The 14,938-nt window shown below is 38.5% G+C and overlaps 1 protein-coding gene across 1 annotated transcript in view; it reads right to left on the bottom strand.

The window, feature by feature from the left end:
- The window catches only part of thsd7ba (thrombospondin, type I, domain containing 7Ba), a 204,348-nt gene that overhangs the window by 155,445 nt on the left and 33,965 nt on the right, over positions 1–14,938 (bottom strand). Inside the window, exons 2-3 of the mRNA XM_026145082.2 lie at positions 4,686–5,021; positions 1,240–1,416 (exon numbers count right to left, since the gene is read on the bottom strand). Coding sequence (XP_026000867.2) covers positions 1,240–1,399 — 160 coding nt within the window. The 5' untranslated portion in view covers positions 1,400–1,416; positions 4,686–5,021. The remainder of the gene's footprint in view (positions 1–1,239; positions 1,417–4,685; positions 5,022–14,938) is intronic.

Below are 14,938 nucleotides of genomic sequence, written 5' to 3'. Positions count from 1 at the left end.
GACATTCATCAGCACAATACAATGCGAATACAGTAAGTGTTCAATCTGTGTTTGTGCGACTCGAGTTTGTGTCGTTCTGCAGTTCAAATCAAAGCATTGTGATAACAGCAGTTTGAGACGAACAGTTTTCCTGCAGTCAAACAGACATTAGGAGGATTTATTCAGAGGTGAGGTATGTTAAGTTTGAGATTCCCTTTCTTCTTTGTAAATTGATTTTCATTTCCATTTAAGAAACAACTTATAAGCCATCTTAGCTCTGAAAGGATGTCAAATCCTCACACTTGGTGTTCCGGTTACATCCGTTTTGAACATAAGCTCTTTCAAGTGAAATTAATCAATCTCTTTATCACTTGGGCAGTGTCATTACCCAACCACAGAGTGAGAAATGAAAGTGCTAATCGCACAGCAAGTGGGGCTTTTGTGTGGGAAGGCCAAATTTTCCTCCTCAAGCTGCTTTGCAAATGCATTTTCAATTGAATTGGTGAAGCGAACAAAGGATGAATTCTGAGTTTGCCTCAAAATTCTTGTTAAAAAAGAATGACATCAGCTTACATTACAGGTTTCCAAAAGGTGATTAATTTACAAAAATGTTAATAATTTGCATGGAAATTACCAAATGGATGCATAAATAACACACAGGAGATGTAAAACACATTTTAGGTGTGAGTGCATGTGAATGTGTTTGAATAAGGGATTTGTACAGCTCAATACGCAGCATGTTTTCCATTACAACAATGTGTACTATATATAACTGGGGCCATAAATTCACTAAGCATGCCAGGAAGACTATTTCATATGCCTCAATATCTTAATAACCATGCCACTCTGCTGTAACAACTGTAGCTGTCCTTGTCATTTTGGGGCTGTGAGTGAATACTCTACAAGAAAAAAAAAAAAAAAAAAAAAGCATTATTATTCTCTTCACCCCAGGCACTTGAGCCTGAAGGCTTGATGATGTCCAACTGCAGTCCAATGTGTGTCAAAAAAAGAAGGAATATTTTCCCCACAAAACTGGTTTCACTGAAAATGCATGTGTGCAAATGTGTGCTTCCACGTGCTGCGTATCTTATCGCCATGATCCTCAACAGGTTCAAAGAGATTTGACTTTTTAAATTACCATTAAGAACAAAATTATGTTGTTTTACATGCAAGCAGGTGGATTGCATATCTTAATTTAAATATAAGTCAAAACAGGACCTTTATTAATGCACTTGTAATAAGATAGAATAAATATTTTACCTGCTTTCCATGAAAAATGGTGGTCTCTAGGATACACGTTGTCTAAACGGACAGATATGGAAAAGAGAGACAAGAGGAGGAAGAGGCTTAGGTAGCTCCCAGCTTGCCGTGTCCAGGCAATGACCCCAAAGTCATCTTTTAGAGTCATAGTCCAGCCCATTGCTTCCTCTCTTACTCCTGTGGGAGGAAAATGAAATTCATCATCAGCTCATTCATAAATATGATCAGAAACCTTGGCCACCTTCCCACTGAATCCTCCAGCCCAGAAATGTAATATTAGGTGTCACTTTCCAAGTCCATCAGACTTTTTCACACATGGATCATAGTGCCGGATGGATAAGATTTGACTTGTAAAACAGCTTTGCTGTTGTAGTTGATAGTTGTGGGATACTATGGCTTCTTCTCCACCTACATAGATCAAAAATAATTAGACAGAGTGGCAAGAGTATCTCAGCGTCCCAAAGGAGGTGTGGAAACAAGCACTGATGGAAGGCGAGGCTCTAAGCTTGGAGTAATACAGGGTATTAGTACCTTTTTATTGCAGCTCATTTATTCCTATCTCCTGCTACTGTGATTCGTGTCCTAGGAGTGTTAAGGATTAGTCCTGGATTCACTAGGCCTCTAATTGTGTTGCACCAACAGCAAAATTAATGAATATGAAATTAAATCTGTAACACCTTATGCTTTGAAAGACTGGTGTTCATGACTGCAGTGATTCATTTTCCAAAAACAATTTTTGCTACACTGTGGCACTTGGGTATTGAGAGATTTGTTATTATTGACTTATCGTCCCACTGAGCTCCCCTGCAGTTTTTTGACATTCTGTAATCATAAAACATGAGACAAAAGCAATTTCTGCTGCATAGGTTTAGCAAAAAATTGGTCTTAATATCAAATACAGCTGATTTAGGCACCGTGGGAATTTGCAGCACATAAAGAATAGCAAAACATTTTATGTTTATGCAAGCCGAGGTATTAAGCTGGTGATCCACACATCCAATACTAACATCACTGAGAGTTTATTTTATTTCAAAGTCACATCTGTCATGAATTAGATGTAATCTGTGCGACTGTGGTAAGCATTTTCTAATCTACTGATTCTGTACAGGACAAGTTTTTAATTTTTCTTTTGACATTCCACATCAATACAACAGAGAGGCTTTTCTACATTTTGTCCCGATAGTATACGATAGTAAGTATCATAGAGAGTATCTAATGGTAGATTAACTTCTGAGAGGCAGCAGCCATTTGAGATTTAAGATTATTTACACATGGCGTGCCTGTGAAAGCGCTGGCAGCTGAATTATTTTTGCTTGATTTCATTCAGGGAAATTAGATTTTGACTTTGCTGCTTTAGCTATGTTTTGGTGGGGGTAAAATTTGTTTAATGAGAAAGAAATGCTTGGATGGAGATGGCTTGGTGCCCAGAAGTGGGCTGCCAGATGCACAGTTTTTGATGGACTGTCCAATTCTCCTCTGGCTTTGATGTGTTATTCTATAGTCAAAATGGTTTGCTCTTTTTTGTGTGTGTTGGAGGGCTTCAGGCCCAAGGGTTTGGCAATTCAACACATAACTATTGTTTGTATCTATTCTCAATACCAATTTGCCTCATGGGGTTCTGTCAGGCAAAGAACAGCGAGTGCTCTTTTTCACTCCCGCTCTGTCTCCCTCTCCATCTCTTCCACTTTCTCCTTTAAATAACTCATCCACTCTGAAGATAATGTATTCACAATTTTTATTAGAACTGCCTTTGTCTCACATTTTTTGATGGCTAGAAGATGTATTCTACTTGGATGAGTGAGCAGACCAGTCTGGCACTCACATAGCCATATGCCAATTAGATACCTCTGGTTGCTGATTACTAGCCATTCTCTTGGGCTGCACTGCTCTGGAAGCCATACCTGACTGCACCTATATTACACGCACCCTCCAGCCACTCTTATTTGACTATGCACAGGACAAGCAGCACTCTTCTTGGGCTGACAGACCATGTCACAACTGATTGGAAAACATGGTCTTGAACACAAACAAGCAATGGAAACAAGCATGACCCCAAGGCATGCCAGTTTTGTTTTTCAAAGTACAAAAAGGTAGACAATCGAGATTACTCTATTGTAAGATATCTTTGCGAGATTCAGCAGCAATTGTGCTCATCCAGCCAGCGCATCTCAGAATGGGTGAGTAATACAGGCTATCCTGAAAATCTTAAAAAAGAAAAGCTCTTAAGCTGCTAAATATCTGGGTCAAAGGAATCATGCTAGGCTCTCAGTGGCCGTAGAAAACCTGGCAAACAGCAGCATGGCTCAGATGCTGGTGTGAGTCTTATTAGATACTCCACGATCTGATGGAATGCAATCTGCTCCTCTGTCTCCTGTGGTCCTTGTTTGGGGCTCACTCATTGAATTCAGCGAGAAAAACCCTGCAGCTAGCATAAGGGAGCAGATGAGCAACACTCTACACCCCTCCCTTTCACAGGTGGTCACAATAATTAATGTTTGATTAGATGTTTCCAAATGAATGGCAAAAGCTAATTTGGTATGCCAAGGCTCTGAACAATCACCATGCGATCCTCCAGCCTCTCTTTAAATAAGCCAAACACCCTGTTCTGTCTGGAGTGAAAACAAAGGCATTTGATCCCAGTCTGTTTACCAGAGATGCCACCCTCTTCTCTGGATTTCCACATAATTATGTAGCCAACCAGCTCATTCCCGCTTCAGATTCTAAGCTTAAACTCCCATCTATATCGCTGCGCCATTCTTTGTGTGTTGCATCAAGTGGATTCAGGTTAACACAGCTGCGAGTATTTTTTCCACATTGTAGCGCATGTAATTGTTTTTGATTGGGGTTGGCAATATGAAAACAGAAATCCATCTACATCCAAAGGAGCTGATTTTTGCAGATGTTTTCCTTGGCAGGAATGACCATGACAGCATTGAAAGAATCACAAATGCACAACACATTTTTTTGTATTCCTTTGATCCGAGGCTTATTTTAGCAGTCGGTTTCTTCTGTTTCTGTATAGATTGGTATTTAAAGAGTATTGCACTACATTTGATTCTTTAATTCCTTTGACACCAGGAGTTTTAGTCTATTTAGAACAGTAACAAAGACAGTGCCACTATTATGCTGCCTGAATGGATGGTGACAGCTCATTATATAAAACGTGTTTGTCATTTCCAGAATGTTTAGCTTCTTTTGTATTTTCATTGCAGCTGTAAAACAAAAGAGCACAGATATATAGCTCAAAATGAGTGGAATTCAGTTCAATTTTGATGGAATCTTGGGAGTCAGCATCTTGACAGTTGAGCATTAGTCTCAATCTGATCATAAATTCTGAAAAAAATATTTTTTCCACCCTTAAAATAAAGAAAACGCACATTTAGATAACTAAATTCATAAACAGCTGCACTCTTAATTGGACACCATGCACATGATGTAAAATGTACCTGAGCAAGATGACTGCCAGTCATCCCTTTCGGTGATCTGGTTGTTACAGTAGCAGATGCTTTTTTTTAGTAGTCCCACCGAAAGCAGGAACAGGGCAGAGGATGGTCCAAAGATGTTAAGTTTGACGGGGAGAGTAAATCACCTGCACCAGGCCTTCAACCTGAAGCATCATGCAGTGGCTTAATCCTGTGTGAATCAATGTGTTGTGGGCTGGGACTGTGTCACACCTCCAGCAGTGACTGGTATTAACTCCCCGGTGCTGGCTCTGTCAAGCACTCACCCACTGATGTTCCTACTCTGGTTGGCACAAGGGAGCCCGAGCTACTGTAAGGAATCTGAGGAAGACAAAAACAGACAAGGAAAAAAAGAGGCAATGATGTTCACATCTTTCAACTACAGTGCAAAAATCTGACGCCTCATGCAATGACATTTTATTATTTATGTTTCACATGATACACAGTTGATAGCTAGTGAGCTGCAAAAGGCAAGAAGTAATGAATAACAGTGTGAAAATGCAGGGAAGCTCTACAGAGATGCATGACATGAATGCAATGTCTTTTTTTACACACGATCAGCAAATACTGGTCCAGAGGTAGGACTTTGCTGTGATTTATAATCCACTCATCTGTTCTTTCTTATTCGCTCTACTCTTCATCTCAGTGCAAAGATCCCCGAGAAAGTTTCTGTGCATAAGAAAAAAGGATTATTATGTTTCCAGTTTTCAGACGTACTGCTGTTAAAAAGGCGAAGGGCAAGTTGTGCATTATAGCAGCAGGTGAGTTTGCTGTCGACAAATTTTGCATAAATCTGCAAGGTTTGCAGTGATTATTTGTCTATCCCTCAGTCTCCAGGGGGCATGTAAGACAATGACAATTGAGGAGTTGAAGTTGCTTCCCATAATATTCAATGACAACCTGTCAACCCTCTAGCCAAGATCTTCTTGAGAGCTCACCCAGATGGAAATTGAGTCCTATTAACGCCTTCTGACTTTGTCTCAGTGCTTCCATGCTCTCTTATTGACCTTTCTGGTCATACTCCTGAAAACCACGGCTCATAATGACCTGATTTCCCAAGGCCTTTAAGTGCTTTGCCCTGCCATTCCATTGTGGCTCAAATGAGCTTGTCTCTGCAGCTGCACTCCTCCTCCAGCGGGCAACTAACTTAATAAAAGCCAACAAATAGGGTGGAAGAAAGGTACTCCTGGTAGACAGAGAAAAATCAATTGCAAACATTTCAATTTCAAGTATGTACACACAGTTCATTCATTTTTTATTCAGTCTGTTGTTTATTAGAGTCAAGGTGCATGTGCGACATTTTCTTACCGCTTGTGAATTTCTGCCTTTAGTTGATAATGAAATAAGTATTTTTGTGTGCTTTAAATCACAGCAGTAACCTTAAGATGGACAATACGGCACTTCGTACAATCCTGGGAGCTTTAAATCGACCACTTTTGTTTTTGCCAATGCAGCTTAAGGGATGTCACTGCCAGTCTGTTAACCAGTGATTCCACCACTTTAGTCCAGACTGAAAAATAACAATTAGTCTGCCCAAACACCTCCCACAAACTTGATGCAGAGTCCTCAGGTGATTAATCTTGGTGACTCCTTATCTAGCACCACAGTGGGGTGAAAATTTAGTGTTTCATTGAAATATCTCATCAACATTTTGACAGAATGGCATCTAATTTAATATACACATTTACATCACACATGAATGAATTCTGATTACCTCATTTCACATTTAGCAATTACAAAGAGTAATTAAACTGGGTGATTAAAATAAATTAGTATCTGCTTTAGCTTAAATAAGTGTAGTAGTTCAAACTCTAGATTATGTATTACTCTAAGCCACCACATCTATTTGACACTGGGTCAGTGCAGTCTCTTCAGCTTTCTCTGCTTAACATCTTCTACCTTTAAGTTAAGCTCAAAGGCAGAAGTGTTTGCCATCCTCTCTCCTGACAACAATTGCCTCCAACCTTAAACCTGCCTTATGCTTTTCACCCCCCTTCAGGAGCTTACCTCGCCTGGCTTGGCACTATACTCCAGTCCCACAGCTAAAAGCTCTCTTGACAAGGCAGAATGTTTGCTCTGCAATGTGTGCAAGTGTGTTTCTTGAAATTGAGGTCTGTAAATGACATTAAGGTTGTCTAAAATGTCCATCCCTTGTACAGTATTCTGGTGGTTTTGTTGTTTGCAGAGGTTCACAAAAACTCAATAAAAAAGAGAATAGAAAGAAAAAGTAATGATTTCTATCGTCTTTCATAGCTTTTCCAAAAACTGCTAATAAGTACTATTAATACTGTAAATGTACTATTACTATAAAAACTGTAAAACTGGAATCCCTCCTCAGCTACCTGCCTCACTGGTGGAAGTCAAGACCTTGATATTTTGCCAATATAAACTTAGGACAGATATATATAAAACAAAATAAATGTCTAATGTGTGCTCCAAAAACATCAGCTGATACACTGAACTTGGCCATTCCTTGTGTATTGCCATCTGCTAAATGATTTCTAGTTGCTGTTACATTTTAGAGATAAGACTTTAATCCAAACATTGAATAAATTAAATTCTGCATCTCAAAAGAAGCTCCGCATTTAATGAACAGGCTTGGCAGCATCCACAGACCCAAGCTTTTCACCATATCATAAACCAGTTCCCAGCTCGGTACCTTGGCAGACAAACATCAGAGACAGCTGCACTGCAGAGTCACTAATCACCTCACTAAAACAGACAGTATATTATGCAATGCGTACATGAATTCAGTCCCAGACTGTTAAGATGTTGTATGTGGCAGTATCTGAAAGAGAGAGGTATCTCAATTCTGCCAGCACCTCAAACAGTCTGGCAGCCCAAGCAGCTGCTCCTGAAGCCAGGGTTGTGAACTCAATCAGCTGCATGTTTATCACTGTGGCACCAAACTTACTATGGCTCTTTTTCCCTGCCTCCATGAGCTATAGATGCAGTGGTATGGCCAGTTAAGCCAGCCAACGGGGGTCACAGTACTGATAACAGGAGAAAAAATACATATATAAATAAGCCACGCCCATAAGTGTCACCAAATAAAGATGAGCTATACAATACCACCCATCTTAATTCTGATCTATTCGTTGATTTTTCGGGTCTTTTTTTATCACAATGTGTTGATTGTTTTTCTCAGTTTCTGTATGGTTATTTAAAAAAAATTACTTTGAGCTGGGCTGGAAATTCAGTGAATGCCTGGAAGATAAATGACAAAGTAAATGTGATCAGACAAAAAATGCTCCATGTGATATTTAAATATGCACAAGCTGCAGAGAATCTCTTAATCAAATGAGTTATGTCACATGTAATAGGACATCAGACATACTCTCATACAGAGAGGATATCTTTTTGCCAGTCTTGTTTTGTTTGGGGAAGTATTTTAGGGGGAGTTTTGGTGTTTGGTGAAGTCTATTTTTAAATTGAGCCTTAATGTGAAGATTTTAGTTCATCAATGTTTCTATATTTCTGTATCTGATGAAAGGAACAATTAAACTAGGCAAAGCTGTAGCCCACAGCTGTCTGAACATACAAACTCCTCTGCTATACTGATCAAAATCAAAATAATAATTACTGTGCCTCTAATGTTCATCCAAAAAAAATTGACAGAAATTCATTTGGAAAACTGTCTGATGTATTCTACTGCTGAAGGTAAAAGGACACCTTTGGGCATCAAAGTGGTTTTAGGCATGTAAAACCTGTTAAATTTCACCGGTAGATATTCATACACCTTTTAATTGTTCACAGATTTCCTTGTTCAAAGTGAATCAATGGCCTTTAGAAAAAAAAATTATTCCAATTGATGTAATGCCTAACACAAAGCCACAGAGCATTGTGTTGATAGCCAGATAATTCTTACAGAATATTTTCTTCACACCATAAATATTTCATCGCAGACATGAAAAAGGACCTCGACAATGTCAAATTAGCACAACCAGAACAAAGCTGCAAAATAATGAGCTTTTTCCCTTTTACTGATGCGAACATTTTTGATAAGAATAAGATAAGTCTCCCTCAAAAACACTGTAAAGAGCTTAAGTTGCCTCACTGTACACTGTTAATTCCAGTAGCTTTCGTGGCTTACATACATTACTTACCTTTGTTTGGAAATGAAGAATATACTAGCTTGTATTGAGTTGCAGTTTACTCATTGTTGTGGAGCAATGTTAAACAAATTGAGTGACAACAAAGGAAACAATGACATTGTTTCATGGGGAGAAAGGAAACTGCATTAAACTGTGCTGAATCTGCCAAACAGATGGAGGAGAAGAAGAGCAGCAAATTTGGGATTGCTTCGTTAACTTCAAATATAATTGTGTATTGTGGACAGATGTGGAGAGCTAGAAACCCAATGGCCTGTTTGAAGTTCGCCACCTAAAGCGCATTCATGGTGCATTGTAATGTAAATTCTCCACAGACGAGTCAAGAGATTAGGATCATATCTGACAATTATTTTAAGTATAATTTGTATAGAACATGACTGTTTCTATAAGAGCCTGACTTCACTCCACAGATTGTTCTCCCATTATTATATTGAACTTGCATGGCTGAAACTATTTCTGTAATATTGTAAGTAAATTAGGATGTGGATGAAATGGCCCAATAACAACATTTAAGTTAAGAGCCTAAATCCTGCAGATTGTGAGTATAAACTCATGTAAAACTTAAATTGCTATTTTAAATTGTTGAAAATTTACATTATTTTATGAGCAGTTTTGTTCGTTACTGCTGATTACAATAAACCTATGAGTTTTCCTTTCTCCAGGCAGTAGTTGTTAGCTCAAACAAGATGGCTCTTTTACTGTTTTTGGAAGTTTTTTGTGCTATTGAATGTTTCATGATGTTGTAATCCATTTGTTCATTGCTTAGTTCTGCAAGCCAGATTTCACAGACAAGTGCGCCATTGTACTGCAAGACCTCCCTGTTCTACGTCGTGATGATCTTCATAACATCTACAACACTGATAAGTTTTTATAGTTGCATTTTAAAAGAGCGAACAGAGTTGCAGTGAAGTTTGTTTGGAATTTGCAAGTTTTACCAAGAGCTAGAAGTTAATACTAATTGTACAGGTGTGAAGTATGTATGTACAGTATGAAGGTTTGTTTTTTATTTTAGTATCTTTTTGAAGCATGTCAGGGTTTTACTTCAGGGTTTCCGTGAGGATGACAGAAGGGGGACACCGCATGGGAGAAGAAAAAAGAGGAAGCACCAAATTACAGCTGACTTCATTCATATACAACGGTGATACCACCCTGGTGGATGGACTGAGGTGACTGTTGCAGTGAATTGGTGCTATATTAATTTAATTTAATTGGGTAACAAATAAACATGTGAAAAACCTGATTTCTCAAGCTGTCGTTTCTTCACATGTTACTATGAACAGTTGTCTAATAATTGCATTTATGAAGCAGGCTTCTAAGAGTGAGGACGCCTGGGGTCTGTTGCAGGTGCAGCCTGTCACTGGTGAATCTGTGCTCATCTCTCCAAATCATTTTCGCCTTGATCAAGGGTCTTTCTATAAGAGATATATTAATGGATGTTTTCAAGAAGCTGCCTCAAGTAGTTTGCCTCTTGTTTGGGATTTTAGTGCTTTTTGCTTGGACTAACCTAAAGACTTATTCATTCAAATGACGCTTGGAAGAGACTCCTACCAACACATGTTTTAAATTACAAGCTTGGTCACTGTACTTTCCCATTTCAGGAGTCCACATGGCCTCCTGAAGTGGTTTTAAACCATTACATGTGAAACTACATCAGGTTTTGTGCACTTTTATGTCTAAATAAATTAAACCCGTTTTCTGCATTTCGCACCTCTCCTACAACTGATATTGCCATAAAAAGTGTCACACATAACTTTCATACTGACTACTGATACCTCCACTTGTGTAAATTACATTTTCAGATGAGCAGTGTCACTTGTTTTAGGAAGGAGAGAAATAAAATACGTGTCTGTCTTTATGCGTTTATTTTTGGAGGAAGGCTCGTTTTTGTTATTCTTCCTCTGTGGATTTCTGACGCACTTGAATAACACAAGTAACACTTGCTTCTTTTTTTTTAAGTGAATAAGGCTGCATGAGATTTTTTTGTCAAGGTTAATTTACACTTTACTGAGAGGGTATCGCTCATGCATGGCAACTATGATTTGGTTCATGTTACAGGTAGGTCATTCTCAATCAAGTTAAAGGTGCTGACAGTATGTGCAAAACAGGGCAAAAAAAATGCACAAATAAATAAGGATTTGGTGCAGAAACAGAAACTCTAAAAGCCAATGTGTGAAATGTTTGAAGCAGATCAGGGAAATATTCTACAAAAGGCAGCGATAGATGCTGAAGCTGAAAGAGGAAAAAACGGTTCCTGGATAATCGGATTTGTTTTGTGCAGCTGTTCCACCTGGCCTCCCAGCCTCCACCGCCCCTTCATTAAAAAAAGCTTATAATTATCTCAGCCGTGGCTGTAATCCTGGTCACTCCATCTCCCCTTTTCAATTGATAGGCACATCTCGTGGGACTAGGGTATGCAGGTGAGTGTGTCTGAGTCCCGACTGCTTAGGATCCGGAGGGGATTGTCGCACAGAAAGGGAGCCATCAGTGTGAGCAAGAGAAGTAGCGTGACGGCGTCAGGATTAATTTCGAGGAGGCCTGGTTGCTGAGGTTGGCTGATAACATGGGTCAGCAGCTGCAGAGACACCTGGACCCTGAAGCCACGAATGTTACCCTGGAAAATAACTGTTAATGTACTGAGAGCTGTGTGCATTTATCTGCGTGTGTCCAAGTGTGTGTTTGTGTGTGTCCAAGTGTATGTATGTAGTAAAGGTAGAGGAGGAGCTGATACCTGCCTAGCCTGCAGAAGATGTCCAGAGATGGTTGAAACCTGTAAAAAGTCAATTATACAGAGGGGAAAAATGTGGAGAAGAGGGGAACCATGGGTGAAATTAAAAGCCTGCTTCTTGTGATAAGTGGTGATGATGGGAAGTCTGTTCTTTTTTGTAAGTGGTAATCTGGGGTGGTGTAAAAAAATGTCAAAATGTTCCAGCGTGTTGAGGAAAGAAGAGGTTGCACGCTGTGTGAAAGAGGAAACCGAAAATGTAGCATTCTAGTTTGACACAGGACTTGATTTTCTTTGCAAAAATTAAATCAGTGGTAACAGTTAACAAAAAAAACAAAAAAAAAAACAAGCTTTGCTGGTTTTAGTGTCTATGAATATATCAAACAATACTCTGTCATATGCTCAGTACATCCTGCAATCAGCTAAAGAAGAAAGCTGCTCCACTGCAGGTGAACTTAGCTTTTAAATTCATCTTTGAATTTGATATTTTCAGAGTCAAGATTTTTAAGACTGTCATAATAAGTCATTGGGAACAAGTCAAAGGACAAATAGATTACAAATGCTCAAAATAAGATCTGTAAGACTACAAAAAATAGGAATTAGTATCAGTACCTAAACAGAGCCTAAGACAAGGATTTAGCTCCTGTATAAAGGGATAATTTTTGTATTTTAAGTCATCAAAAACATTATTATTATCTTTCCCCCTCTCAGATCTAAATGTCAGAACATTATGTTCACTTTGTTCACTGACCTTTCCAAACCCATCAACACTGACGACAGCGCTAATAACCCAGTCACACGTCACTATGTTTTTTTCCTCACACTGTGCCATTTACATATTTGAAACAATGAGATCATTTTTATGCAATGAATTATTGTGTTTATTAATGCCGTCATGTGCATCACTCCAAAACTGCGGGTGGGACTGAAACAAAGACGATGATTTCACACTTAATAAAAACACACATTATATGGGTTTTGCCATTTAGAAACGTTCAGAGCTAATTTCTCATGTTTTTTAAAAAACATTAAAGCACCTGCCCAAGAGCACAACATATTCAAATTTCTCTGCCATCAAACACAAGTAAAGTAAATCTTCAACAACATAAAGTCGTTAGGTGAGCGCAGTTCCACGCACGCAGACACAACCACTCAAACACTCACAGTTTTTGAAGTTTCGTCTATAAGCTCAACTGCGTCAGAACTCAAAGTTCACATTTAGGGATGTGAGGGGGAACAAGTTGACATTTTGTGCTTTAAGGTGGCACGAGTACTGTGCCAAGAGATAAGGGCTCAGGACAATAGATAAAGACTGCTTGAGAGACAGCATGCTGAGCCTGTAGCTGTATGGATTATCAAAGCGCAGCCATGGATGGAAAAGAGGAGGGCAGAAGATGGGGAGGCTGGCCCAGTGTCTCTTACTGGGAATTATGGTTCCACACAGAAGAAAGGCACTCAAATGGCTGACTTCCTGTATTGATTGGCGGGTGTTCCAGGGATTAAACCTTAACCTTATATTGATCCAGTTTTCTTTGTGAGTCTGGATATAAGGGAAGAACTCTGGCCATGAGACAGCTGCTGCATTTCCCCTCGCTGATTTCTTAATTTTAATTGCTACATAAAATTCAGCTTAAGCACCTACACATCTGATTTTTATCTACAGGCCAACAAAGAAAAGATTCAAAGTAATACAGAGAAATCCTAGAAAGGAATAGATGTGTAAAATGTGGTGCCACATGCACAATGTCAGGTAGCTGAACAAAAGAAAGCTATTATTTTCAAATGTTTGACTCAGATCTGACAGGCAGCCATGTCCACTGGAAAAAAGCCAGTGCTATCAGCTCACCATTAGGATAACTGATGTCGCTCGCAAGTGTTAGTGCCACACAAGGCTGATAAGCATAGACTTGAGAGGCAATTTGTCACTCACTCCTTGGGTGTTTATGTTGGGTATAGCATGAAACGAAATAAGTGCCTACTTTGTTTTGGCAATAACAATGAAGCTCTTTGCCGAGTGGGAGGCTGTTCGATAGAGTTGTATTCACCCGCTGTAGACTTGCACAAGAATGCACAATAATCAGAGATGATTGTAATGGCTGCAAAGTGTACATTGAATAACTCTCCCTCGTACATGATTGGCTACTGTGCTCCCTAAGCACACTTTAGCGTTCGCTATAGCCGAATCTCATTTGCAAGAGTAAGTGGAGTGTGATTGTGATCATGTTTTTGCAGTTGTTGCTTCAAGACTTTAAGCATTCTTCAAAATCAATAGACGTTACAATTTACACATTTTAAAATATACTTTCGCACACAAATGTTTAAATTGTTTATGTTTGTGATTAGTGTCAGTTATCTCATGCATCTATTCTATCTCGTTCTGGATTATGTTTATAAATAATTTTATTATGACTATTTTGAACAGCGCCGTGTACAGTTTCAAAGATAACGTCAACGTGAAAGTGAAACAGAAAACCAGGCCAAACTTTGTTCCAGCACTTGAAAGCACAAAACAATGCATACAACACAGATTGTGCATATCTGTGACTGTGAATGTATGCACACTCTATGACCTGTTGCAAAAATAACATTCGCATTTGCTGTTTCAACTTTTTTTTTAGGCGATTTCCTATAAGGTAGTTAGATACTGCTCATACTTTTAACAGTTTTTTATCATTCAGTCTGTGAAAACATAAGATTTTGTGTCTTTGTTAACACTGGGCAAAAGATCGTGATTAAATAAATCAATGTAATTGAAAAAAAAACTACTTTCAAAAGTGATTAAATCAATTTTAGAATTAGAACTGGTATTAGGACTTGTGGAATTCTAATACAACTGATACAAACAACCACGAAATGCAATTGACTAATTGGTCCACAAAATGTGCTGGAAAATTGCATTCAAGCAAAAGTAAATTACCTTTGTAAAAATTTAATTATATAAAAGATAAAAGTAAATAATAACATAATATCACTTCTACTACTGTGTTGAAATATCAGTGTTTCTTTTAATGCAACATCATTACATCATCCTGGATGAACTGCATCAAGCTTTTAAGTCTAACCCAGCTATAAATCATGCTTTATATAGTTAAGTATTTTGCAGCAGTAGAAAATACAGTCCATGCATCATCCATGAAAACGTTCTTCTTCACGATTGTAGCTGATTAACTAGACAACAAATAAGATGACCACACTTATCATACCCTCACTTAAACCAAGGAAATAAATAGTAATTAAAGCCAGATGAATTGAAGTCGCATAAACAATATAAACTTTCATGTCTGCAGCCACAAACACACTTATCAAACTGAACACAATTATTCATTTTTTAAGTCAATGGTGCATACAAAAAAGCTTTAATAAAGCATTTATACTGCTATTAATTCTAGTACAAACTAATACAA

The sequence above is a fragment of the Astatotilapia calliptera genome, chromosome 16, assembly GCF_964374335.1.
Source record: "Astatotilapia calliptera chromosome 16, fAstCal68.1, whole genome shotgun sequence".
NCBI classification, from domain to species: Eukaryota; Metazoa; Chordata; class Actinopteri; order Cichliformes; family Cichlidae; genus Astatotilapia; species Astatotilapia calliptera.
This window is presented reverse-complemented; position numbering and strand designations above follow the sequence as displayed.